Source organism: Condylura cristata, unplaced genomic scaffold (assembly GCF_000260355.1).
Source record: "Condylura cristata isolate star-nosed mole 26May11 unplaced genomic scaffold, ConCri1.0 scaffold00014, whole genome shotgun sequence".
Classification (NCBI taxonomy): Eukaryota; Metazoa; Chordata; class Mammalia; order Eulipotyphla; family Talpidae; genus Condylura; species Condylura cristata.
In genome coordinates this window covers 22,020,301-22,048,253 of record NW_004567115.1, presented here as the reverse complement: position 1 = coordinate 22,048,253, position 27,953 = coordinate 22,020,301, and the positions used below count along the sequence as shown (strand labels likewise).

The 27,953-nt window shown below is 39.2% G+C and overlaps 1 protein-coding gene across 1 annotated transcript in view; it reads right to left on the bottom strand.

The window, feature by feature from the left end:
- The window catches only part of UNC5D (unc-5 homolog D (C. elegans)), a 248,729-nt gene that overhangs the window by 149,301 nt on the left and 71,475 nt on the right, over window positions 1-27,953 (bottom strand). The window contains exon 6 of the mRNA XM_012724776.1: window positions 17,110-17,213. Within this exon, the coding sequence (XP_012580230.1) occupies window positions 17,110-17,213 (104 nt within the window). The remainder of the gene's footprint in view (window positions 1-17,109; window positions 17,214-27,953) is intronic.

Here is a 27,953-nt window from a genome sequence, read left to right as displayed (position 1 = left end):
AGTGTGGAGCCACTCACTGCTCTGAAGGGGAAAGGCAAGGAACAGCATCAACTTTCTCCCATGTAGCTAGAATAAATAAATGAGAAAAGTTGAAAAGGAGGATGGTGGAGCAAAAGGAAAAGAGAAAAGCAATTTTGGGAAAAACTCAGGCATCAGGGGATAATGAAGTCATCACAAAAATAATAAAAATAAAATAAAATGTACGCCTCGGGTGTTCACAGCACATTTTCTGTTCCTGAGCCCAAAGTAATAGAGATTTTACTCAGCCAAAGAAAGTAATAAGGGGAACCAACAAACATAAAAATGACTCAAAGCTTGACACAATGGATGTATTGACCAAGGTGTCTCCTCTCTTGGCTTGCGATTGGTCTGACAGGCACAATGGAGAACACAGAGATGGCTATCACAGATGAGACTACCATCTGAGAAGCAGGAGGAGTGATAATTTATCCTTTTTGCTGACTATCACTTGAGCCTAGATCCATTAGTCATATTGATTCTGGATCTTCTACCTTGACTGGTACAGAGCGTTTTCAATGACAAAATCAACTTGTTCACATTCTTCATTGTTTTACTTTGAGAGTAAATGGACTTGTCACTGAGAAAACATGACTCCAACAGTTGCTACACCCCTAGAACTGAGAGAGATTATGAGTGGTTTAAAGAATGCAGTGGCTCTGACTGGAATATGATGTGTTATTACAGGAGAGGGGATGAGGTTAGACCAAAAAGCATTAGGAAGAAAATAAAATAATAGATGCAAATCTTCACAGAGTATCATAGCAGTGAGAACATATTCCAATATGAAAGGAACATAGTTGCCCCAAACATGTGTTGTGAACAAGCTCTAGTAAAATAAAAATAAAGCATTGGTGGATTTTATCTAACATCACCATCCCCAATACCACCCATATGCTATGCTAATGTGCTAGAAACAAAAGTAAATGTCTTAGGGTTCTCATTTAAATTAATTTTCAGTGTCCTTAGGAAGCATTATTACCTACCTTTGTATACTAGACTCCCAAAGTTCAGAAAGTTTATAAAAACTTGTCTACCACCATATAGCTGACAAAAGGAGGGAACTGGAAGGAACATTCCGGCCTGATAATTCCAGGATACCTGCTCTTAAGTAAGACTTCTAGAGTAAACAATTCACTGAATTCCTCAAAGGTTTTTTTTTTTTTCTCCCCAATATCCTGTTTTCCTGTCTTTCAACTTTGGAAAAAGGTAATAGACTCACTTAAAGAAACCCTGAGGTATTTTAACTTTCTCAGTTATGAGGTTGAATTAAAGCTTCCCACCTTTAACATGTCCTATTCTCCCACCTTTCACATGTCGTGTTAAGTGGAGCTGTGGGATAATTTGCATATCTTGGTTTTGGGAGGGAATACTCTAGTGGGTGGAGATGGAGGTACACGCTCCTGGAATTATGTTGTAGACCCCACTGTGACCCTTTTGGGGTTCTGGTATTGTTTAGTAGTGACATCTATATAGTGTAGTGGCCTGCTGTGAGTTACCTATGGCATGCATTTTTGACCTGGGGTTTTTAGGTTAGTGATGTAGATTATAGCCATGCAGTGTGTGTGTTTAATGTGAAGGGCCATTTGAGGAGCAGAAGCACAGTGTAGACAATGGTTATTCTTTGGGACTAAAACTTAATATGTTCTAGATGCACTGAATTTCTCATACTGATTTTTCGTTCTGTCTCTTGGAAGGATTCATCTCATCCTTCACAGTTCAGCTCACGACCACCCAGTTCACGTAACTCATTGATTACTCAGCAAAACAATCATTTGAGCTTTTTGTCTACTCTTTTCATTTAAGCATTCTGTCTATATCTGTGGCATGCCCAGTACATGCCAGGAATTCTGCTCATGGATGGCCATAAGGAGAGAAATGTACTGCCTCCACATATTTTACCTATCTGTGGGTCCTGGCCTTAATGCTGCACAGAAGCATTGAGTACCTGCCATGTGGCTGCCACTGTTCTGGACACTGTGTAGACCTTAGTGAGATTCTAATCTTCCTGAAAGTAAAGGCTTTGGGGGATTCTCATTCAGGGTGACATTTATCAACGTCTGGAGACTGGGATGTGGAAATGGAGGTTCTATTAACACTTAGTGGGTAGCAACCAAGGATGCTGCTAAATATCCTATAGGACAGACCTCTGCAACCAAATGCCAAAAGCATTGAGGTTGAGAACCCTGCCCTAACCTGAGCTCCTTGGAGAAAATCAGAATTAAGCAGTGACTGACCAGTAGCTGGAAAAGGTAAAGAATTATCTCTGACAGAAGCTAATTATTCTCAATAGCTTCAGGGATTAATTCTGGGAGTCAGGAAGGCCAATAGGGAGCCAGAAAACTCAAGGATAAAAACCCAATAATAAGAACATGATTAGGTTCAGATATAGAAGTAAATTGCAGCAAAATTTCAGACTTTAAAGCACGCAAATGAAAGGAAAAATGGCCCCAGCACTTTCCATACAGTAGGGAAGGTAAGCTATAATAGCATCAGAGAAAGTTGATCGAATAAACCCAACCAAACAAATGCACACAGGGTAAAAGCAAATGTAAAGGGTAATTGAAACAATGGGAAAGGGCAGGCTGTAGAGAAGCACACTTCACATGATGAATCACAGAGGTGAGCCAAAAGAAAACAAAAGCTGCTTCCATGGCTGCCATCCAGGCAACCTTTGAGAGGATAGCTACATTGTCTGGACAAAAAGATGGAAACTCTAATGACAACACTCCACTGTCCTTTTGTCTGCCCCTGAACCCAGGCTCTTGTGAAAAACCCAAACAACTCTGAAGCTTTACACAGGCTTCTAATGGGCTCAAAATCACGGAAAACAGAAGGATCCTCACACACATCCAGGAGGATGTGAACCAAATACAAAGACAGGGAAAGGAAACCTTCAAAAACTTATCAGTTTGGGAGGTCCACACTAAGTAGAGGTGAGAAGGTGGAGGAAGGCATCCAGTGACAAGGATCTTGGCCTGCTCTCTGCAGCTGCTGCCTCTGTTCGGAGTTGGGAAGAGAAAATACTCAATGGGTAGGCTGTGCGGAGAATGGGGCGTGGAAGGCCCTTGTGCTTAGGGGCCGCAGAATCAAGGTTGGTGAACACAGATGTCTACACTTCCTACTCTCAGCTCCAGAGACAGTCAGGGTAAAAGAGCCAGGGACTTGGAAAGACAGACTTGCTCTTAGTGGGAGCAGTGGAGCAGGGACACTGGTCCTGAATCAGTGACTCTGGCCCTTGTCCAGTTGTATGTCCAACTACAGAGCTCTTATTCATAAGACTTCCCTGCAACTCAAAATTGTTTACAAATAACTCATTTTTGGTTGACAGCAATGGCCTGGATACAAATATACTTCAAATGTCCTACAAACTCCCTATTGCGAACTCACTACTCAATCCCTGAACTAAAAGATAAAATGGGCATCACAAAGGCAGGTAAATCTGGCATCGCACTTCTCCAATTCAAATCATCACAGGTGAGCAAAAAAAAAAAAAAAAAAAAAAAAATCACAAGTTTTCAGAATGGTGAACAAAATTTGCTTTGACAAAATTTTGCTGACCAATCCCCACGTCTATAATTCAGTAATTCTCCAGCTTGTTCTTTAGGATCTCTCTAAACATACAGGAAACTGTCCTTCTTGGCCAATCAGGCTGATTTTGTGTTTTGGGTGAGTGTTCCACCTTTCTGCCACAATGATCTTTTTTTTATCCTTCCAATGCCTGTATGGACTTCATATTCAACAAAGTCTTGGTTGACCACCCTGGTCTACAGAAATTATCATATCCCTTCTTCATTATTATAAGTAGCATGCCCCATTTTAGATACTTATTTACATATGCATTGCATTTACTGGATGTCAGAGCTTGTCAGGAATAGAGGTCATGTCTCATTTATTGCTATGTGCCTTGAGGCAAAGAAGCCATGTATCAATGTACAGACAGGAGCTGCATTACAACAGCTCTGTGAAGGAAGAGCACAGAAAAGCAAGATGGTGGTCTCACAGTGTGGACCTGCACAGAAGATGTCATCTCTTAGGTCGGTACAGTTAAGTCGTCCCTTAACATCATCCATGTTGGCAAACTGTTTCTCAAAAACTATGGCTTTAAGTAGAAAGATACCAGGCCCCAGAAGGATGTCATTTTAATCAGTGTTGGCTGGGATTGCTTTGTTCCTCATCAATGTGACCATGGAAGGATGCCGAACAATATGACATTGAGTACAGGCAGTACACTCTGACATGCTTGCCCACAGACAAAATAGCCTAACAAAGCATTTCTCAGAACATATCTCAGGCATTAGTGATGTGTGACTATAATAAGAAATTAAAGTTGCATTAGACCACATGAGAGACAGCTGCGAATTATATCTAAATTGTGTTCTGATTATCATCAGGACAACTAAGCTGATCCAGCACCAGTGGACATGCTGGTAACATGATAGAAAGGATCCAATATTGAATGCAAATATACCTTTGCTGGGGTCTCTACTTCCTTGTTTTACTAAGCATATGGCATATGGTAAATAATCACATTATTACCTTGGAGTATTATCTCAAGAAAATGAGACCCTCATTGTATTAGGAACTTTGCCTCAAGGTCCACATCTTGAAAATGATAACAGTACCTGACTCATCTGGGAGAATGAAATAAGAATATACTTTAAGGGCCTCAGTATATGGTAAATAACAGTGCTGATCATTAATAAGGATTCTATCATCTAAGCAGATCATAAAACTGAATTAATGACATATAAACACAACCCAACATTTGTCAGCTCCAATATATGCCAAGGTCTTCTCTCCTCATTGCTTTGCTAACCCTTTTCTTTATCTTTCATCAGCATTACTCCTCAATAATACTAATTCATATTGCCTTTTTCTTGAATGCTTTAAATAAAAATGAGAATGGGATTCTATGGCTACCCAGGAGACCTAGGTTTGCAGGTCAACATATGCTATTCATAGCCACATACAGGGATTCCCTATTATTTGAAAGCAGAATGTCCCTTTTTGGTGTGACTCAGTAGGTTATTTTTTTGTGTGTGTATGGGCATGCTATTATCATTAATTTATAGGCAAACAATTTTGAGCTTTCTCAGATCCCCCCAAAGTAACTTACCAAAAAGCAACACTAATTTTACATAGCAGAGAAAAGCCTAGTCATACTTAATTCCTCGATACTGCAATGAGGGCATTTCAAGATGACAATGTTGAAAGGGAAGATAAAACTAACCTCCTCACCTCACACAGAAGCAACACACCAGGACTGGTACTGTCAAACAACAGGGAACTACACAGATCCATTCCTTCATTTCCCTGTGGGGGCATACCAAAGCTGTCTCCCGAAGGTGTTCTCCAGACGACACTGTTGAGCCAGCACAGGAATTGCTAGTCTGACAGTTTCTGCACACAAAAGTCAAGGCTTCAACCATCACTTGTAACTAGCAAGGGCCAGTGCTGGCAGTCCACAAGGATGAGAAATATCACACACGATTAATAAACACATCTCTACAGAGAATCTGTTGGGAGGACTGACAGCCAGATCTGGAAGCCAATACTGAATCAACAATTAAAAGAACAGTTCCAAGTCAGTTAAGCCAGAGCCAAGAGAGACTGTTATATTTAAATCAAAATTCACCACAGCAGGGGATTATCAGCTGTTCAGCTCTGAGTGTTGGATGTTTTTCTTGGAAGCTTAACTGATATAACCAAGTGAATTTGAGTTATGTGTGGATGTGAGCTGTGCAGCTGCTAAGCTAGGGTGGTGTGTGTGTAACCTGGAGTCTGCAAGTCACTGTAATTTGCACAAACCAAAGCTCGGGGAGTTTCAGTAAGTCACTCTTCACTCAATGTACTTACTCTACTGAATCTAAGATGGTTCCAAGGGAAGATCACACCTCCTTGAGATTTTACAGAGTTGAGAAGCTGGAGAGTTGTGCGAAGCAATGGAAGGCCATGTAGGATTCTTTCAGCAGATTCTGAACTGGAGCTGGGTATATCTCAATAGTCACTGTAGACAGGTGCTTGTTCTGCAGGTTTTAAAACTACCTCACAAAGAACAGGCACACACTATACTAGTCACAGTTATGTGGGAAAAATCACCCACCACGCTGGTGCACCCTCTAGTTGCCCACAGCACTCTCAAAGTGAAAGGCAAATAGAAGATGGCATTTCCTCTCAGGCAGGCAGTACAGGCAGCCATTTGGATTTGGGGATTACAGCAGAAGATTACCAGGTGATACAGTTATTTAGGAGTCGTGGCTCTTTCTTTCTGTTTTAATAAGCCCTGCCTAAAATCAAAGGAGGTCTGCATTTGCTAAGTGAATCAGGATGGTGCACTGTGTGCTTCATAGAAACATTAAATCCATGCTGCCTCAGCAGGCTGGGGATGGAGTTCTTGATTCACGCGCTTGGAGCATGACTGCTGAATTACAGGACCGCAGCTCCTTATGTGGGGGTGCCCAGACTGCTTTTATTTCTGCATAATTCAAGATATAAAGAGTGTTTATTGCCGCTAAACTGTGTTAGGCGGCTCAGGACAAGAAATGGCTCTATGCCTTCATTATGTGAATTTAGAAATCATACATTTTCTTTCTCTATGTGTATTTCTTCCATTTTTTTTTCACTGATTGATTGATTGATTGATTGATAGCTGGCCTCTGACTTTTCCTCTAAATCTCCTTCCCTCTTAATCCCTTTGCTGCTACAGTCAATGTGAGAAGCCATGAGCACAATATGCAAATTTTATATTTCCAAAATGATAAAGAGTGTAATTTCCCTCCAGAAAAAAAAAAAATGGTGAGAATAGGATAAAGAGATGACTTGTCAATAACACTTCTCCACCCCATCAAAGCTGTTCAGTTCTCATAGTGTCACTAAGTCTATCAAACCACCTCCCAGAACTTGATGAAATGCAGATTCCAATGCCATTCAATTATGGGGTTTAATTGCAAATGGGGAACAATAAGGCTCAGACCTAGAGTCACAGATATGAATAACAAGGAGGAAAGCAATAGGCTTGCATGTAAGTGTACAAACATACATATTCAAGTATGTCATTATTTTAGTACCCTCGGCTCTATATACATGGAATGAAATGATGAGCTAGTGAAGAGCAGGAATCCTGTCTTATTCAGCCTATGCGAAGCACTCAATGTCCAACACAAAGATACTATCAGATTGAGTTTCATGGGAAGTCAGATTGTGTGGATCCAATTACTGACTCAATCATTCATAGAAACTGAGCCCTGGGTAACTTACTTAACCTCTCTGTGATTCAGTTTTCTCATTCATAAAATTGGCACCTTATTAGCTCTGGTAAGATAGTTGTTGGGAGGATTCAGTTAACAGTGTTTGGTCTAGGGCATGTGTGTGATAAATGTCAGCTATACAGTTATTTCTCAATGAATATGGAGTAAATGATTGTATAAAACAGAGAAACTGCTCTATCTGCATATCCAAAAAAGGTAGCATTCAGAATCAAATTATTTCATACACAAGAAGATGTTCATAAATTTTAAAGTAATAATTTCAGGAGTTTATTATGTGTGTGACACAGCCACCATGTAAATATTTATCTGATAAGCCACTCATGTTCCCCAGATGATTCCCAAATCATGGGAATCATGAGGTAGTTTTGTGAGGTAGTTTTAAAACCTGCATGTGTATTATCTGCTATAGGTAGCAGGACAGGGTATGGCAAAGTAGAATTTGCATTTCCTATCTTGAAGGGAATTGCATGTGAAGAAATGGGACATATAGTCATGAAAGCTAAGTACAAGAGGGAGGGGGGAAACAAGGAAAGCCAAAAAAAAGTTCAAAGCAATGTACTGTAAGTCTTCGGTGGGAGGGAGGCGGTGAGGTTACTCTTACTTGACAATTCCCACCAATTCAGTATCTCTAAGAGGAAAGATCTGTGTCATCCCAGGGACGTAGGAAGAGACTGGTTTGACTTCAGACATTTTCCAGGGCTGTGCAGGTGGTCGAGGGTCTTCTCTGCAAGAAGACAGGACTCAGGTAATATGGCTAGAGGGTTGTGAAAAGAACAACAGCTGGCCTTGCCCGGCATAGAGAGAAAGCAAAGGGGTGGCAGAACCAGCCACTAGACAAGCTGTCATCTCCTCGTGGGTCTCTGGCCTTGGCTTCAAAAAATGTAATTCTGTCTCTTATAGTTTACACCCCTCCCCCAATACAGCACACAAAGAAAAAAGAAAATAAGTACAAATTAGGAGCTTTCGATGTCTTCTCTCTCCTTCTTTTCTCTACAAGGAAACAGAGCTTTTCAGATAAGGAAGCGGTAAAGTCAGTACATTAATAAGATTTACGTAAAAAATAGTATTAATGATTAGGGTATTTGGGCTACAGACATTCACTTTTTAAATAACTTATATTAACCTCATTTTCCCATTTCTCTTACGATAGCATTTTTTTTTTTTTGGAAGGAATGTTTTTTAGGGAAGTAATTTACTGGCACTTAATTACTAGTATTTAGCCAATTCAACATTCCCTTTTCTTAAGAGTCCATTAGGTTTCTATTGCAATATTATACATTCTAATCAAATGTGGCTTTCTGCAAAGGTCCTCATTGTCAGTCTCCTCAAAGCAAGGTTTATCTGGACTATTAGACATTCTCTCTGCTTTGGCTGCACCAAATTAGATTAATTATTTATACCTGAGGTCCACTGCTTCAGAACCTGAGCACCTCACTTAACAGTTCGCTAGTGAATTATTAAGAGGCTTATTTTTTAAATAAATTCCTCATTTCATAGTCTGTTTGATTGAGGTTAAACACAATAGTCTAGTGATTCTTGTATTAAACAGCTCAATGTCATAAGATTCTCTCCTGGGTTTTATGCCAGTGAACACATTTGAAACAAACGAACCTTTCATTAAGAATAACCTCACAGGGAAGAAGGGCAAAGGGCTTCTGACTTCAAAACTGCCTGGCAGAACTTCAAAAACAAGTCATAGATGGTATGCAGATTCTACTATTTACTCATTAGGAATAATCAGAGATATGAAAGGGACCTCGGGGCCTTGTGGGTCCCATCCTTATTTTACAGATAAAGAAAAAAGAGATTAATTTCCCCAAAATAACCATTCAGTCCTAGTGATTTGGTTTTGTTCCAATGACCACTTTCATATAATAGGCAAAGGCATCCTCAGAGAAGACAGACACAGCACAGGCCCTGCGATCATCAGGGTTGTTGACTGAAAGAAGGATCTCTGTTCTGGCTTGTTCACACAAGATTATTTCAATTATAGTTAAAAGCACTTAGGAACTCTCAAGGGCCAAAGAGTCTGGCCAGGTTGCCCAGCAGCTGGGAACAACATCTGACCCTATGGAGAAGGAAGGGATGGCCACAAAACACTTGCTGCTCAAAAAACAGGACACAGTTCACAGTATCGAGACAGGAAGGTGCAGGCTTTCTAGTGGCCCTTAAAAGCAGGACCCCACCAGCACCACAGTCTTCAGAGAAGGATTTCCACACATCACAAGCTAATGGTAAAGGTGAACTTCCCCATTCCCAGTTATGTGGGAGCTCTGACAAATGGGGTGAAAACACAAAGGCTAGAGTAATCTGCAGGGTTTTTCTCATTATATTTACTTTAGGGAGGTAAGCCTTAAAAAATGCTCAAATATTAGAAATGACAAATGCTCACCAAGTATATGAACTTTCGCAGAGCTTTCAAAGTTTGACTTCCACATACAGATGGAAGCGAAATAATCTTTTCTAAAGTTCCTCACCACCTCTCCCCCATTAGTTGCATTTCTAACACTAATATGACTTGCAAGCTTTATAACAGTGTAAGTCCATTCTTTTCTTCCACTCCTGGGACTACCCTCTACCCCTTGTTATTCAATTGTTCTGACACAGACATCAGTCACTGGCAAAGCAGACTTGGTACCCAGCAGAAAGAGAAGAACATTCTCCATATCCACACTATATGACTCAGACCACTGATCTTGAGTTTTCTAATTCCTACACTTTCTTGGATCCATGGTCAGATAAAGAAGAACATGCATGCAGTGTCAGGGCTAGAGATGTCATGAAGGACCAGATATGCCAGGTGCTTAGTTTTGGGGCCTAAAGTCTCAAAGACACTGATTACTTTGAGAAGGCTGTTTACCTTGATGTGAGCAGAATTAGCCGTAGATGCTAAGCCTTTATGGCAAGTTTTATTGTCCAAGGCAAATATAACCTGTTAAGATTTACAGGCTTTATTAACAGCAATAACCATTTTATAGCCAACATCAGTAAATCAGGGTTTATTGAGAACTCTACAATTTTAATCTGTGGATAACCATTAAAATGTCAGATTTTCATTGGACATAATTTCTAACTTTTATGAAAGATAGATTTTCCATTTAATTGGGGAGTATAAAAAAGTGCAGTGTGGGATAATGAATTGTTTTGAAAAGAGCAAATTGGTTCTAGCTAAACAACAAGTGTTATACACTGTAAGCTGCTATCTTTAGTTAGGACTACCACAAGGTTAGGGTGAAAAGTAACTTTACTGACATGAATGCTCTAATACATAAATCTAGTATGAACTCAGGAGTTTAGAAAAGCGTTACCATCCATTCACATTCTGGGTATTTTGAGAAAAGTGTATGACCTCATTATTTTATCCAAGCTAGAGTCTTAATGAGTCTGGTGAGAATCTTCAGATTTATCACACATTCTTTAAAAAGTGTTTTTAGGCCCTCCCCGGTGGTGCAGTGGGTTAAAACACAGCACTAAGAAGCTAAAGCTACTTCAGCATGAGTTCAAGCCCCACCCCCGAGCTGACCCCACATGGCGCGGCAGACCTCTCCTGTCCCGCCTGCTGCTCTCCTTAGCAGTGTGCCTCATCAATCTGCTTGTTCTGCTCCCCACTCTGTCTCTGGTGAATCCTCTCACCTCCCCTGCACTTCTGACCCCAGTTCTGTGTACATAAATACATATTTTATTTTTTTAAGATTTATTTATTTATGCATACAGAATTAGATGCAGGCCAGAAGTGCAGTGGTGGTGAGAGGATTCACCAGAGTCAGAGTGGGGGGTAGAACAAGCAGATCGATGAGGAACACTGCTGATGAGAGCAGCAGGTGGGTCAGGAGAGGTCTGCCGCCCTGTGGGTCACCTCTGGGGTGGGGATCGAACTTGTGCTGAAGCAGCTGGCTGGCTTGCAGTGCTGCACTTTAACCCACTGCACCACCAGGTAGGGCTCTAAATAAGTAAATCTTAAAAAAAAAAAAAACAACAAACAAGTGTTTTTGTAACAGTATCAATACTATTCATAGCTTCTTCAATGGGGTGAGGTTATCAGCTTCTGTCACCGAAGCCCTCTGTGTTGAGACCTCTAGAGTGGGCAGCAGAAGCTTTTCAGTGTTGCTGCCCTTTGAGAAACTTGAAAGGCAAGAACAGAGGGCAACACAAAGAGAAGTGCTGGGGCTGAGAGGAGTGATGGTGGGGCAAGGCTGAGGGCGGGGCTCTCAGCACCCTTCACAAGGCTGACAGTGTTAGAATGTGTTGTAAGGCTTACTCTGGTTCCCCAAACATAAAAGTTTGAGAATCAGTGGTTCATGATCTTTAGGACAGAAGTAGGAGGGGGAAAAATATTACAATAATCTTTCTCTTTGAGTGTTAGAAGCCTTCCTAAATGTTTTGCAAATGCTTAGGATTTTGCTTCACCTCAGAGCAATCCCACAGGAAAGTACTGCTCCCATTTCTGTTTGGGGACTCTGAGGTTCAGAGTGGCTAGGGAGTGGTTACAGGTATAGTGTGTGGAGGTATGGTCAGGGTTTGACCCTGGGTCTGTTTGACTCCAAACAAACTTTTACTCCATTTGTGCCACATCGACAAGTGTCAGTTCTGTTTCTACCATTTCCCTACCCTATTCATGCACCCCAGTATACAGACATTCTTTTGCACTTTTTAGAGTATGTCTGGGACCCTTCTTCACACCAAGATCCATCAGGGTCATGGCCAAATGTAGGAAAATTTGTGATGATATTAGAAATCACCCTGGGTATTCTCACTCCTCATTTATGTCCCTTTTCTTCTGCCCCATGGCCTCCTCCCTGTAACTAATCACAGGGTGGGGGCCTCTGTCTAGAACAGCATCAGACCTGAGGCTTCTTAACCCCTGTCTCTTTCCCCAGTACCCCCAGTTCCCAAAGCCTCTGTCCTTGGTTTAATCATTAGAGTCCCTATTTCCAACAAAAGCAGACTTTAGAAAAGATTTAGGTTTAGCATATTAGAAGTGAGCTTAATCCAAAGTAAGTATGTTTCTGAAGATGGAAGCGCAGGAAGTAGATGTGTTATCACAGGCCTTGACTTCCGAGCTTCACAGAGGCTTTATTCTGACTGTAACACAAACAAAATTTACTGGAGAAAAGAAAGCACTGAGCTTTAAGGTTAGATTAGATTCCTAGTGATCTGAGAGGCTTGGACAAGTTCTTATAATACAGAACTGAAAACATCAATAGTTTTCTGGGATCTCACAGCAGTCTCTATTAGCAATTTAAATAACAGAAAACCACTAAATAGAGCATCTGGCACATGAGGACAATTTTCAAGGCAGCTCTCAGTATTCTTATAGAAACCTCTTTCTCTGGTCATAAAGAGAAATCAGTTGCCCAGAAAGTTCCATATTGTAGTGAGAAGAAAATTATGTATCTCACGAAAATATAATTTGAACTTGCTTCTCTAGGTGTATCTAGTTGAGACCCTCGTATGCCACAGGACAAATCCAGCTGGAGCCCTGCCAGTTACAATCCCTTCAAATGATGACCCCAGGGACCCCCAAAAGTGCTTGGCAGAAAGGGAACTGAACTGAGTGGTAAAGTGGAGATGTTCAGCTGAGATATTTAGCATGATCTGCTCAGCAGAGAGAACTCAGATTGATAACATCCTACTGTGACAGTAACACAGCTGATCAACGTCTAAGCACCGTTCCTGATTAATCCATACAGATAAGTCATTAACTGGAGGACAGGGGCGGCCACCCTGGATGCCCCAACTGTAGAAACTTATGGACAGTTTCATGTCCTTCCCTGTCTCCACTCTTCTCTTGCCGCTTTCTCCTCTCTTCCCCCACCCCCCCCAAAAAAAAAACACAGATGCAGATGATTAATAGCTACGGTGTAAGTGGCTGCTGAATCTAAGAGTTGTAAATATTCGTGCACTGATATAGGTACTATCCAACTCAAAGAAGTAAAATTCCAAAATAATTCAAGGGCTTGGAACTGGTATACTTTCCTACATGAAGATGATGCTATAAATTGCTTGTTAAGGGCCCACTTTAGTCCTTTTAACCCATGACACAGCTGAAACACTCTTCATGTTCATTTGTAATACAGAATATAGAAAACAAAGCTTCTGCCCTGCCCCCCACCCAACCTCAGCTCAGAATTTCTGTTTTAAGCCATCCTAAAGCTCCAGATGTCCCTTGGAATGTCCTCTATTTAATTTCAGAGACTGGCTCTGAAATATATCCCTAAGTGAAGCTACATGATTAAAATAAAAGAGTGAAATGATGTCAAATGAGAAAGGGAAGTATACTGAGTTGAACAGTGACCTCCCCCCCACAAATCCCTGCTCACATGGAACTACTGCATGTGAGCACATCTGGAAAAAGGGCCTTTGCAGATGTTCTAACACAGTGATTTCTGTCCTTCTAAGAAGAGGGCAATTCAGGGAGACAGAGAGATACCCACTATGTTAAAGGCAGAGGCAGAGACTGAAGAGATGACTTGACAAGCCCAGGAACACCAAAAACACTGGCCAAGAAAGAGGCATGGCCAGATACTCTTCCAGAGCCCCCAGGAAAGAAATAACATTTTCTACCCTGATTTCAAACTTCTGGGTTTTAGAGCTGTATAAAAAAGAACTTCTCTGTACTGGACTATGGTGATGGCACATGGGTGATTTGGTGATGGGAAATCCAAGGGGATTGCAACTGAGATGGAAAAATGCACAAATAGATGTAAAAATAAACTATTATTAAAAAAAATTCTCTTGCTTAAGTCTCCATTTTGTAGTAATTTGTTACAGAAATCCTAGAAATAAACACAGGAAAGGAATACCTACCTACAGATTAGAAATCTGGGAGGAAGGTGGGGACCAGAACAGACACAGACTTTCTTTCAGATATGTATTCTCCCCTCTTCAACAATTCTTCCAACTACATTTTCACTGACATTGGTTTGTGCTGCTGCTGAAAGCTTTTCACATCCTGTTCTACTCCTGTGGTTACAGCTGAACGGCACCATTAGAAACGAATGAAGATGGAAAATGGATTGAGCCAACAGGCAGAACTCATTTGCCTTCAAAAATAGGGTGGTAGAGAGAGACAAACAGAGGATGTATAAAGAGCTGCTTCCTAGCTTCAACCCAAGTTCAGGCTTTCCTTAGCAACGGGGCAGTAGCAGCTGGTTAGTCTAGCACTAAGTCATTTCCTCACACAACCCCCTCCCCACCAAACCTTGACACTGAAGGGCCTCAGAGTCAATGTAATTCATAAATGCCCAGCCTTCCCTGGGACGATGCTCGAGTGTGGATGCTGCTGAGTGTGTATCTACACAGTGGTGACACTCAGAGATGCACCTGCACACTGAAGCCTATTTTCTCTTTTGGAATTTTCTCGACACACTGTCCACTCTTGAGCCTTTTCTCCTTTGTTTTCTTTTCTTTTTTCTTTTTTAAATTTTTTTCTCAAGAGCAGGTCAAGACTGTTTTCAGCACTTGTACCCCGGATGGGAAAAAAGACAAAGCTCTAATGGATTTCAGTTTTGTCAGGGGCTGCTCCTGCTAGTCCTCGCATACTCATCAGTGTTAGCAGAAAACTGTTTTTCATTGGTATTCAGCAAACGTTTATTGAGTGCCTGGATATGGAAACCCCGGTTTTTTTTCTGGGGAGACAGTGACTTAAAAAAAAAATACCTGTGGAGCTTAAAGTTTAGTGAAAGCAGATAGAAAGCAGGCAATGTAAATGCAGTATGTTTGTGAGTTTGTGATAGAGAGAGACAAAAATTGGGGAGGGAGGGTATAAAGAATAGAAGGGGCTGGAGGAGGGACATTTTTTTTTTTTTTTTCATGTGAATTTTATTTTATTTTTTTTTTGAGCTTTTTTTTTTATATATATATTTTTTTATTAAAAAGTTTATTTTTACATCATTTTTCACATTTTTTTTTTCATCTCAATTGTAATCCCCACGGGTTTCCCATCCAGAACAGGCCTCACTTAGTAGCTGCTATTTGAGCCAGTCCTGACGGAAGGGTAAAACAACCTAATGACTGGGAAGAGGTTCCAGGAGAGGGGTCCCCGAAGCCACAGCAGCCCTGAGGTAGGAGCATGGCCGCTACATCTGGCCATGTGTGAGGAGGCCAGTTGGTCATAGAGAGCTCGAGGTAGCAGATGATGGTGGGCCATGCAAGACTATACGAATGTAGACTTACTCTGAGTACTCTGGATGAAACTGCAAGGTTTGAACAGTCAGCCCATAACTGGCTGCAAAACTTTTGGGAGGTAATGGATCTGAGCATCTTTTTTTTTTTTTTTTTGTCTCCAGAATGCAAAGGCTGTGCCAGGTAAATATCTAAGTTCTCTTCCAGCTGTAACAATAACCAGATACCTAGAGAACACGAGGTTCCCATAGGCAGACAGCTCATAAATACACACCCTTCCCTCCTGCTCCATATCTCTTAAGCTGTCAGAGCTCAGCAGTGACCCAGTGTGGGCTTAGAAGAAAGCCTGGCTGTACACACAGCCACTGTGACAGAGGGGAAGCATTCTGGTGCATGAAACACTGGGATTTTAAGAGATGGGTAGTGACTGTGACGAATTGCTGACACCAGCTAACTCTCAGCAGTGCCTGGAGTGTCCGAAACAAGACTGACACTTCACCCAGGCACTTAATGCCCTGCTGGCTGTCACCCCAATCAGCAAACTGGGGCACACCTTTAAGAGTCAAGAAAGTGGCCAGAGAGGATCAAACAACTTTTCTTTCTGCAATAGATAAAAATCTAAAAATAAGCATTTTCCTTTCTAATCATTTCATATCATCCATAGAATGGTCTCTTGAATTTTCAAGTTTGTTTACTTCATTTCTGTGAGTCGTATGAGCTCTGAATAGTGTCCACCAGTATGCTTTCTCTCTAAATAGGAGAGAGGGAGCGAGGATGGAGTTTTATTTCGTTCCTCTTTCTTTTTACTGATTTGTCTTTCTAAAAAACAAAACAAAACAAAAAGGTAATTTTAGCTACAATATGAGGTAAAGACTCTTATTTTTCTTCTTTGTCTTTTATTTTGTTAATTATCTTACTTCTCAGTGAATAAATCACAGTTCTAGGCACAGTTTCCTGGCTTCACAGAGAAGATCTATAACTACTGCTAAATTCAGATCTATATTTATAAACGAATCATTCTATCAAGTGTCCCTAGTATGTCACCGCCGCCTTCCCATACTGTCTTATTAACAGTTACCTATTAAAGCATCTCTTGACAGACCAAAAGATTCAGGAAACCTCCTCTATTAGTGTGTTATCACCCTTCCACTCTAACACCATCTTACACATTCCACAAAACCACTAAAAACCATTGTGACTCTAGATTCCAGATGAAAGAAAGTTAGCAGAGTCTGTGGTTTTACCTCTGATACCTGCATAGTGCCTAAAACACATCAAATGCTCAGAAAATGTTTGTTCCATAAACAAATGAAGCATGAGTTTAAGTGTAACACCAACCATCTTGGCACTGGGCTATACCTCCTTCCCTTTACTTTTCACGAGACTTTGCCAGTCAGAACTCAGATGTGGTCCACGGTGAGGTTGTGTGTCAGAGAACCCCCGGTCACTGGCTGGCGACACAGAGGGTGACACCTATCTGCCCTGCATGTTACCAAATCAAAAAACACAGACCAAATGTCACCCAGACTGCCTAGCACAAATTGGTGTAATGAGAAAATGGAAAAGCGATACTTTCCTCTTGTGACTTCATTAGCAATGGGGTCCAGGATGCAAAAATACCAGCACTCAGACTTCATTTACAGCTTCTTGGGAACAGACCTGGTCTGGTCCTCCCAAGCGCCCCCACGTGTCTTACCTCAGCAGCAGGGACTCCCTCTGGTGGGCGGCAATGCAGCACAATCATGCCTTCAATGGGAACCTCCCTTCCCTGTGGGTCTTGTTCAAAATTCTTCCGTAAATCTGCAAAAAAATCATGAGATGTATGACACTCTCTGGGGCCAGAATTATTCACTTTTGCCCCAAATATTATAAAACAGTGAGCTTAAAGTCACCATCTGTAAACACACACATCACTTTTTCCAAAGTTCCAGAATAGGTATCACTTTTCCAAATGTTCAGAAGTCCATTTGAAATAAACCTGAACAAAACTGTCCCTAACAACAAGCTGCTCTATATTGATGTGAAGAATGAAAGAATTACTGGGAGAGCAGGGAAAAAAAAACTCATAATTTCATAAGTCTTTACCAGCATTATCTGCTTAGCATCTGATGAAACACTTGGCCTAATAAATTGCCACCCACAGCTATTATGCAGTAGAGATACATGTGCTCTTTTTATTAACAAAAGACTACATGATTAACTGTAACCTCTGCTGTTCCCTTAGCCCTCTAGGAGGCTCTAAAAGATGGTAACAGAGTGAGATTACCTGTTAGTCTTTTATTTGTAACCAGGGAGAAGGGGTCACATCCAACCACAACAAAATCTATAACCTCTTCAACAAAACATATGATTAAAAACACCAAAACCCAAAACCAACTCCCTCCAGTCAAACAGCAATGCTGGGTATTTGTATAGTGCCCTTAATGGAAGGCCGCAGGCACTCTGCAAACAAGCTGCACTATTAACCTTTCACACATGGAAGGGTGACTCTTACATAGGTTAATTGGCTTGCCAGTGGTCACAGACAGCATTAGTGCCAGTGATGGGGAAAAAAAATCCACTACGTTTCCTGATGCCCAGCCCTGGCTGCTAACCCAGAAAGACTTTTGCAGGGAAAAACAAAACAAAAGAAAACAAAACAAAAAACCAAATACACACATGGACAGTTCAGAAAGTAAGAGCGTCATTTGCATGACTTTCCACTTGAGCATATATACTTCATTAAAACAGTGGGGAGTTAGCCGTGGCTTCTTTTGAGAATGTTTTAAGAATTTTAGAGCAGGAGGCTAATTCTTTCTATCACTAGAAATCATAGGGTAGTAGAGCAAAGACAGGCTCACAATCTTCTTCAGTGTAAAAGATTTCCCTCCCAGCCTGACAATGTATTTTTCTTCAATTGGGTATCTCAAATTACAGGCTGTAGATTTATTGATTTAATTTTCTCTAGTGCTTACAATAACATGAAATATGTTCCCTGTAAAGAGCAGAGCTTTAGAATCAGTTACATCTTTATAAATTGTATAAATACATTAAACTTGCTTTTAGCAAGTCAAAAACACTCAATGAATAACAAGCATAGCAAGCTATGCATTCACTTTCTTCTGAATTTTGCTTTTAAAGTTTCCCTCCTAGAGGCAACTGGTGCCTTTTGTTGGTAAGTGTTATATATTCAGAGATTTTCACTGAGAGTATATGAAGTCAAATGCCTTGTGTTGCAGACAGGTGGCAGGGTCCACCTTCCCCTCTCACTGCTGTGTCCCAAGTTGTAATGTCAATTTCCTCCTACCAGAGATCCTTAAATTGCCACAACCTTTGCCATTAGGAATTTTTAATTCCAAATGTGATGAAAGTCACCTACTAGATAGCAAAGTCATAGCTGAAGTTAAACCTCAGGGTGAAGTATTTCACATTTCCTAACCAGCTGGCCAAAATTTCTCCTTTTATCTACCACAAGGAATCTTAAGTCAAAGATCCCTTTTCATATATTCACAGGATATATTAACATTTGCCTATCATAGAATATGAAAGTCTCTGACACCAGACATCAGTTTGCTAATTAAAAGGATTATGTTCGATGGCTAATTCTGTTTAGCTTATTTGTCTTTTTTCTTTTCTTTTCCTTGATTGCTTTGTTTTCTAAAGGAAGTCTTACTCAGTGCTACTAAATGATGATTGCAGTTTTGACAACACCAAATAATTTGCACTCAACCAGATGAAGCACAGAAAACTAATAGTAGGGATTTCTATTTTGTCTCCCTTTACTATTTCCTTTTTTTACTCAGTAGAAATGGAAAAGGTTAACAAAATGGATAGTTTATGATTAGCTCCACATGCTACCATATTAAATACATCGAGAGATGCAAAAATAGAATGAAGTCACTTCCTTTCCCCATTTCCAAACACTCAATGGAAAGAATAGATACATATGAAAAAGGAAATTGCTGTATTAGTATTGGAATTCAGAAAGTGTATTACTATACAAGAAACTGAGAAAAATCTAATGTCATAATAGGCAGGATCAGATTGAAGAGAAGACCAATCCGACCTCTTGTTCTTCAATGTGCAAATATATCAAATTGAAAAATTAAAGATAATGGAGTATGAAACAACTGAGGTATAAGATATTAACTGCCACATATCAGATAACAGATGGGTCAACTGGTAACAGGAAACCAATCAGGAATCAGATTTACACCAAATGAGAACCCCAGTATGAAGGCATCCAGTATGAGTGACACTAAAGCAAGTGTCAGGGATACTGATAATTTTGATATCCCAAACATGCCAGTCAAATTCCAGGTTGCTAGTGAATATATTAAAAAAAATATGGAAATAAAGTGTCAGACACAGAGGTACATGGTTTCAGTTCTACCTCTGATTCTTACCATGGGTAATTAAAACTAATTAGCTTCTAGTTGACAATAATCCGTATTTTAGTACTTTTTTTTAATCACTTATGCGTATTTCAAGGCTTGAGAGAATTCAGATAGGAACCTGTACAACTTATCATAATAGGGAAAACATCCCTACACTTATAAAAAGAATTACACTACCAGTGAAGAAACAGACCAGAAAGCTGAAATTAAATGGCTTCCTCTATGAGACAAGAGACATTTTTAGATAACTTCTATTTTAAGTCTTTAAAGTCAAAGGAAATAGCAACTGAGACTCTAGAGTAGGGAGTTATAAATAGGATAACATCTGAGATCAAGAAATCTGCCACTATGCAAGAAAAAAAAACACACATATTACTATTGAATTAGAAACACACACACACACATCATAGAGACAGTAAATAGTACACTGAATATTGTAGACAACGGAACTAGAGACACAGAAAGGCATGCATATTAGTCAGGACTCGCATAGCAAAACAGAAAGAGTATCAGTAGTGTTATAGGGATTATCAATGTGAAGAACTGGAGAACTAAAAATGCAAAAGGGTGCGCCCTCCCTAGTGGCACAGCGGGTTAAAGCAGAGCATCAAGAAACTAAATCCATTTCCGCATTAGTTCTATTCCTGCCTTCCCCGGAGGAGAGGCTCGGCAGACCTCTCCTGACCCGCCCGCTGCTCCCCTCAGCAGTGTACTTTGTCGATCTGCCTGTTCTGCTCCCCACTCTGTCCCTGGTGAATCCTCTCACCCTCAGCATCTCTGGCCTGTACCCCAGTTCTGTATGAATAAATAAATAAATCTTTAAAAAAAATGCAAAAGGGTAAATGCAGGAAGCAGATCCTCCTCTAGGTTCTACTCTAGCTGGGAGTAGAGAATTAAGGGGGGAAAGCTGAGGTTGTAGAACTCCTAACTGTAGTGAGGGAACAAAGACCAAGGAGGACAACAATGGGTGTTGGTGCTGGTGGCACAGGATCTTGGGAGAGGAACCCAAGCAGTTGAGATCCAGACCTCCCTCTGAAGAGGGAGAACCCACAAGTTTGGAACTGGGATCTCCAAAGAGGCATAATGGTATAGGTCCTAAAAGTATTTGGAAAACAATTAAAAAGCTCAAACAAGAAGTGAATCATTTCCAGTATGAATAAACTCTGCTGTTGTGATGCGGCCAGTGACAGCAGGAATAGGAAGAGGTGCTCTTTCTTCCTCTTCCTCCAGCCCAGTATTCCCTAGAACCTCTATTGGTGAAACAGCTAACAGAGCTGGGATCTGACACGCAAGTTCCAGCCCAACTTCACAAGTTTACAAACCAGTGGTTTTAAAAATACTCAAAATACTCAAATACTCAAAATACTCAAATTTAATAGGGCTCTTATTATTACTCACGCTGAGTCATCTCCTTTCCTAAATCAACAGGTCTACGCTTCATGTTTGAGATGTTCACCCTTCTAATTCCAGGGCCTTTTGCAAGATCTGATTCAGGGAATGTCCTTAATATATGTTGGATAAATGAACTAAGAAGAAAATGATAACATACCAAATAAAGCAATAAATAAAAATACAATGTTGACATAAAGGAATAAAATATTAAATAGCTATATTAAAAGGACTAACAAGCGGTTAAAAAAGTTAAATCAAGAGTGATAATAATTCTTCCTTGAATTGAAAAATGACTTTAACTTGCAAAAGAACTCACTGAAAATGGGCAAAATAGATTCAAAAAGACAAAGAATGATATATAATAGTTGAAATATTGAATTTTAACACAATTAAGAAAATTGTAAAAATAACTGCAGTAAACATATAGAAGTAACTAACAATTCCATGGATTAGAAGAATATTGGGAACTGAAACCTGAGTATCTCTCTGTTTCGATTCTGGACACTTATTGGCACCTTGACTCATTAAGTATCTTTATCTTTCTTTGATTCAATTCCTTTGTCTGTAAAATGATAGTAATATCTAATATATAAAGTTTGGGTTAGTATTAAACACTAATATAGTTAAATCCTCTTAAGATAACTGAGTGTATAATAGGGCTTAGTAAAAGTCATACATATTATTACATCCTATTAGAGAGCATAATGCTTATTGGGTGGTTTTGTCATTAATCAGATACACAAATTAATTATAAACTAGACCATTTTCAAAGACACATGTAAATAATAATTCAGTCTGATAAAAGTGACATGTACATTAAATAAGAAAGGCATTAGAATGAAAAATAAAATCAAGTTTGTTAATTTATAGCAATATAAATCCAATATTTTTTACAGTCTAAATCCCATCCAAATAAAGATATTTTCTACCTCAAACCACAGCAGTAACAAATACTTACTGACTCTTTAGGATGAGAAGTCTTTTTTATAAACCCAAAAACAGAAGAATGATTAAGGAAATGATTGGTAAATATTGTTTTGATAAAATTAAAAATTAGGTTTTGCTAAAGCATAAACCAAATTACAGCCAAAGGGCTTATACTCTTAATATACAAAGAATACATATGAAACAGTGTGAATGAGGGGTACCTTAATATAAAATGACACAGGGCAAGGAAACAAAGCATACGGAAGAGATGAATGGCTAACACTTAGAAGGACTAATGTGATAAATTATTACAGAAATATCCATTTAAGAAATATCACTATTGTTTTTACTCTTTCAAGGAAATCTTGCTTGTATATTTGTTTTAAAGAATAATTTCAAGTGGTTGAGTGAAGAGAACTAGGTCAGCTTAAATATTGCTAGAAATGAGAATGTGTAAACTGGAGGGGCAAAAAGATATGTATCAAAATTGTTCTAAAAGTTTAATTTATGTGTTCACTATATAATGAATGAATCAACACTATGTAGTGTATCTATGCAATGGGATATTATTTGGCAACAAAGAACAATCCATTACTGACCCATGTTACAACAAGAGGGGATTTTGAAAACATGCTAACAATGAAAGGTCAGATGCATTTATTTATTTTATATAGACGATGCATTTATTTATTTTATATGAAATTTATTATAGACAATGCATTTATTTATTTTATATGAAATTTATTATAGACAATGCATTTATTTATTTTATATGAAATTGTAGAACAGGTAACAGGCCACAAGTTGACTAGTGATTGCCTGAGGGCTACAGGTGAATGGAGGCACAGAGCTTTACTATTAATGAGAAAGGTTTTATTTTTTGGTGTAACTAAATAAATTTATTTTAAAATTTTATTCTGATGATTGTTAAAAAATTCAGAGAATATACTAAAAGCTACTTTATTGTATAATTTAAAAAGGCAAAATAATTGCAAGGTATTATGAACTATATCTTAGTAAAGGTATTGTGAATAATAATTTATATAATTCAATAATTCAGCTCCTAAAATTTCTAAGAAAATTATTAGAGTGTTACATGGAAAACTGTAGCACAGTGATATTGCTCTAACCATCATTTGTAATGCTGAACACTTGCTAATACTCTGAGCATTTAATACAACAGAATGGTAAGTAACATCATTTGGTACATTCCTGTAACGGAGTACTATGCAAACATTAAAAAAAAAAACTCATTATCTAACACTGCAAATAAATGGTTGAATATGTTGCTAAATAAAAGTTTAGCAACACCTCTAAATATCAAACACTTAATTTAATAGGTAGATCTTCTCTTAATTTGCCTTCAGTTTTCAGCAAATGTGCAGTAGCCTTCTCCATTCACTCATGCTGGTGACCTTGGGTTAAGCCAGGCAGTGGGATTACATTACTGAATGACACAGACCACTTCAGTCTTCCCACATTATGCACATTATCAGGGAGGATAGACATTAAACATCAATTAAGAAGTATATGGATAAGTGATGAGACAGAGAAGCGGACCATTTCACAAAAATGTACTGCAATGGGGCCTACCTTAGTCTACAGAGCACATGTTAAGTTTTTCAAAGAAAGCTAAGAGAAACAGAAGCACAGCATTTCATGAGCCTATACAGTACAAACTTTACCTCATTTGCTTTTTAAACAGGATTTTGCTGGCTTAAATTATTTTACCATATATTGTTTCTTTTTCTATTTTTTTTTTCTTTTCTTTGCAAGTCTCTGCAAAAAGATTTGCCTAGCTACCTTTCTTTCCATAGCTATCACATCACATAAAGATCCTCTTTAATTTATTAGATTTGGTCTTCTATTCATATATATTGAGAAGGTGAATATAAATAGATTTTCACCTTATGATCCTACTCATAATAATGCTCACATGGTGTATGGAAAGAAGGAGATAATAACTTTCACATTATTTTATATAAGGGGATGGGACAATTGACACTTTTAAAATTTTAAAATAGCAACTGATGTGGGATTGCTATATATGTTATTTTTTTTTTAAAGCCCTAGGAAAATTATTCAACACTTTAAATAACTCCCACTGGATAACTTTAGGTGTAGTACTTTTTCCCTATGTTTTTGCTCTTTTCAAAATTTCCGTGATGAGCATGGGTTACTTTTTATAATCAGAAAAAATAACATTAAAAAATCATTTTATTGTACTAAATTTCACTCCCACAATGTCTATTACAAAAGAGGGAAGGAAGAAGGAACATATTTCAATCTACTGAATTCTAAAATAGTCTAATTGGATTTTACTCATGGGAAATCTGTGTACACGAGGATAAATCATTTCATCTGTTTGGTTCCTGGTTATGGAAGAGTATGCAATAGTCGCTTAATAAAACATATGCTGAGCAGTAGATGAAGTAAACAAAATCTCAGAGCACCACAACTTACATAGTTGGAAGGAGGAAATGGAAAATACAGGTATCCTAATATCAACTTACAAAATGTAATTTGCCATTGAACAAGCTTTTATTTTCCAGAAAAAAAAAAAAAAAAAAAACTAGGACGGGGGGAAAAATCTTGAATGGATGAATGAGAAGGAGTCCTTTTATCCTCTCTTCAGAATGATTACCATGAATACATGTAAAATTAAATTTCCATTAGTTACGATGAATGGGAAAAACAGAAACATAACTAGATAAATCTACAACAATGATATTAAAGTAACATTTACACATTCTCATGTGGGTTTGAATGATTCTAATAAGCAATAGCACTGACCAAATTGGAGCATTAACCTGTCTACTTCTGCTCCTTCTTCACCCCTTTGCCCTGTTCAGTTCTTCAGCAGAATGCCAACAAGGCCTAAAATGTCTGGAAACAAAGACAGCAGAGGGGAAGAGGAGGGCGAGGTGATGAAGCCAGGTAGCTGGCAAACCTGCGAATCATATAATCGGCAGCAGGATCAGCCAGAGTCAGCAGAACCTGCCAATAAGCAGTCCATCTGGGGCTAGGGCATGGGAAGCAGCAGCCTCCCTTTCCTCACCCCGTGCCCTGCTTGGCCTTTTTCTCATTTTCCTTTCATGCTACTATGTTAGAAAAGTCATTGTAGCACAAGAAAATCAATAAAAATTCCATTCCGTATAATAGTTCTTTGCAGCTCAGCAACACCAGGGAGTTATCGGCTCATTCAAAATCCTGGCAGTTAATGCAATGAAATAAAAATAATTTACTCATTCAAACCAAATCAGTCAGTGAAAAATTATAGTCTTTTTTTTTTTTTAAAAGTCGTTTGTTAAAATTTCAGGGGGATGGTATCCTGTGTCTTTAGTGTCCAAAGACACTGGTATTCAAATCAGCACTTTCCCACCCATGTTTTACTGAAAAAACAACAAACCTCACTTAATAGACATTAATGAAATATGCAACAAAGCCAAATACAGACTGTTCATTGTAATAAAAGGGCTGGTTCAAATGCAGAACAGATGGATGCCACCAAAATCAAAGTCAAAGCCTCATGCCCCTGTTTGATTTTGCTTCAATCCTCCTGCCCTTTCAGGTGATGGCTTAAGAAGCTACTAACTTCAGTGCCTAGAAGAAGCGTATCAACTCTTCCAGTCAGGGCAATTCCTTCCTCGGGAGTCTCTGTACTTGTCTGTCACATCATAAAGGACTCTTTTGCTGCCCCTGCCTTGGGCCCTCTGACTTCAGTAGATCTATGAATTCTGAAAATTGTTGGATCTGTTATCAGTGATCCACACTATTTTTCATGTCTTTCCTCTGGATCCTCTATCACTGATTTTACTGGGTCTCCAAGTGGGACCACTTGCACTAACCCACAATTTCATGCGCAGATTCCCATGCATCTTGGCACGGAGTGACATCTTTTGCAAGATGTCTGACTAGTGGGCCCATAACTTATGCTGAGTGAATTCTGCAGCAGTCATGAAGTCCACCTCTTACCATAGTTACACCTCCAAATCTTTCCATATTCTGGTTGAGTCCACCTTAGTGCTAGGCAACAAATAGGTTCTTTACATTGGAAACTCAAGATGTTTGGCAGATCAATGTGGGTAATGGCTCCTCAAAACTGTTTTTCAAGGTCACTGAAAATCTTTGGGGTTTTGTTATATCTCCTGTGTTCAACAGTTCCTCTGCTGGCAAACTGCTGTTACTGATGTATCATTGTATAACTAGCACTGAGTGTCATTATCCCTTTCACAACAAATAACATAGTTTGCCAGGCAACAGTGGTGTTTGGAAGGCACCATGCATATTAGGGTGGGTGAAGAAAGCTGCAGTTTTATGAAATGCTTTAAGCACTAATTTAACATGCTCTCTATCGAGTTATTCCCAACTCAATCCATTCCATTGTTAGTGGCCTCTTTTGTTTACACATACAAAAAGTCATTCAGATTCCATCAAAAATTGAAGACTAATTGAAAATTGGGAAGACAGGTATCTTAATTTTTAGTCCAGGATATATCAGGCTGGAAAGAAAGATTAAGGATCATAAGTGGTCTAGGGAGATGATAACATGGCCAAACAGGGAAGAAGGGCCATTGTGTGACTATTACCTAAATTTTTACAGTCCTTTTAGCACAGAGGTGGCTCCTGCCACTTCCACCCCTCCTAGCCAATTGCCTTTTGATTTATTCTGTCTTAATAGCTTCTGCTTATATGTTATTTATATTTACTCTTGGCTTCTGATACCTCAGCACCAGCACTGTCTCTTTTCCTTCCTGTCTTTTGCTTTCAGTTATCACTACCACTACTCATTCTCTTTCACAACTAGGTCATAGTGCAAAGAACAGAACTCCCTCGTGCATAATTACTGTAACTCTACTTGAGGGAATCTCTCATACTGAGACCACTATAGGGAGCTCACTGTCCAACTGTGTGTTCTGGGTCCAGTGAGTATGACGATGGGCAATGGCATGGCCACTTTTGCTTAAGTCACTCACATGACTTCCTCAGGAGGATGTTATGACTGGGACTCCATGTAAGGGAACCAAATCTATGGAAGGTTCTCTGAGGTTTACTTTGCCTCCAACATCCATAAAAGACATGTTACATATTATGTTAATTTGTCTACATCCTATGAAAAGGACAGCTGAAATCTGAACTACATATCAGATATCAATGATCTTCAATAGGGAAAGGTTATAGGTGAACATAGAGAAATTTTCTGCTCCCATATTTTTAGACATTAAAATTAAATTAAAATAATGCTATCAGCTTACATTTTGTATCTTCATGTGATTTTCCAATGAAAGCCACAGAGACAAAATAAGTTCCCCATTCTGCATTGTTGAGAATACTTTATTCTACCCTCTGTGCTAATGGGCATATTGCACAAAGAGCCACTAAGCCAGAGAGCTTTTGATGGAAATAATAAAATGCAGCCCCAGTTGACTGGAGTTCAGTTTTCAAGAAGTTCTCAAGAAGTACATAGGAAGGTTATGTGCCTATCATTCTTATGCCTGATGTTACTTAAACCCCACATTCCCTCCAGACAACTCATCTAATGAACACTCAAGGGCAAAGTGAACCCCTGGTTCTTGGGACAAAGTCTTAAGAATTACATAAACATGAAGAATCAGTACTGACTTTGCTTCCAACCTCCTTTCTCCCCACACCCCCTCTCCCCCGCAAGAAGAATGATTTGGGTTAGCAGTGAGTCTAAAAAAAAAAAAAAAAAGACCTCAAAGTAACCTTAAAGTAACTTCAATTAACCTAAGGCTTTCAATACTAACCACCTTATTATAATTCCGTACTAGCACATGATACAAATGGGAAGGAAAAAAAAAAAAAAAACAAAAAACAAAAGGAA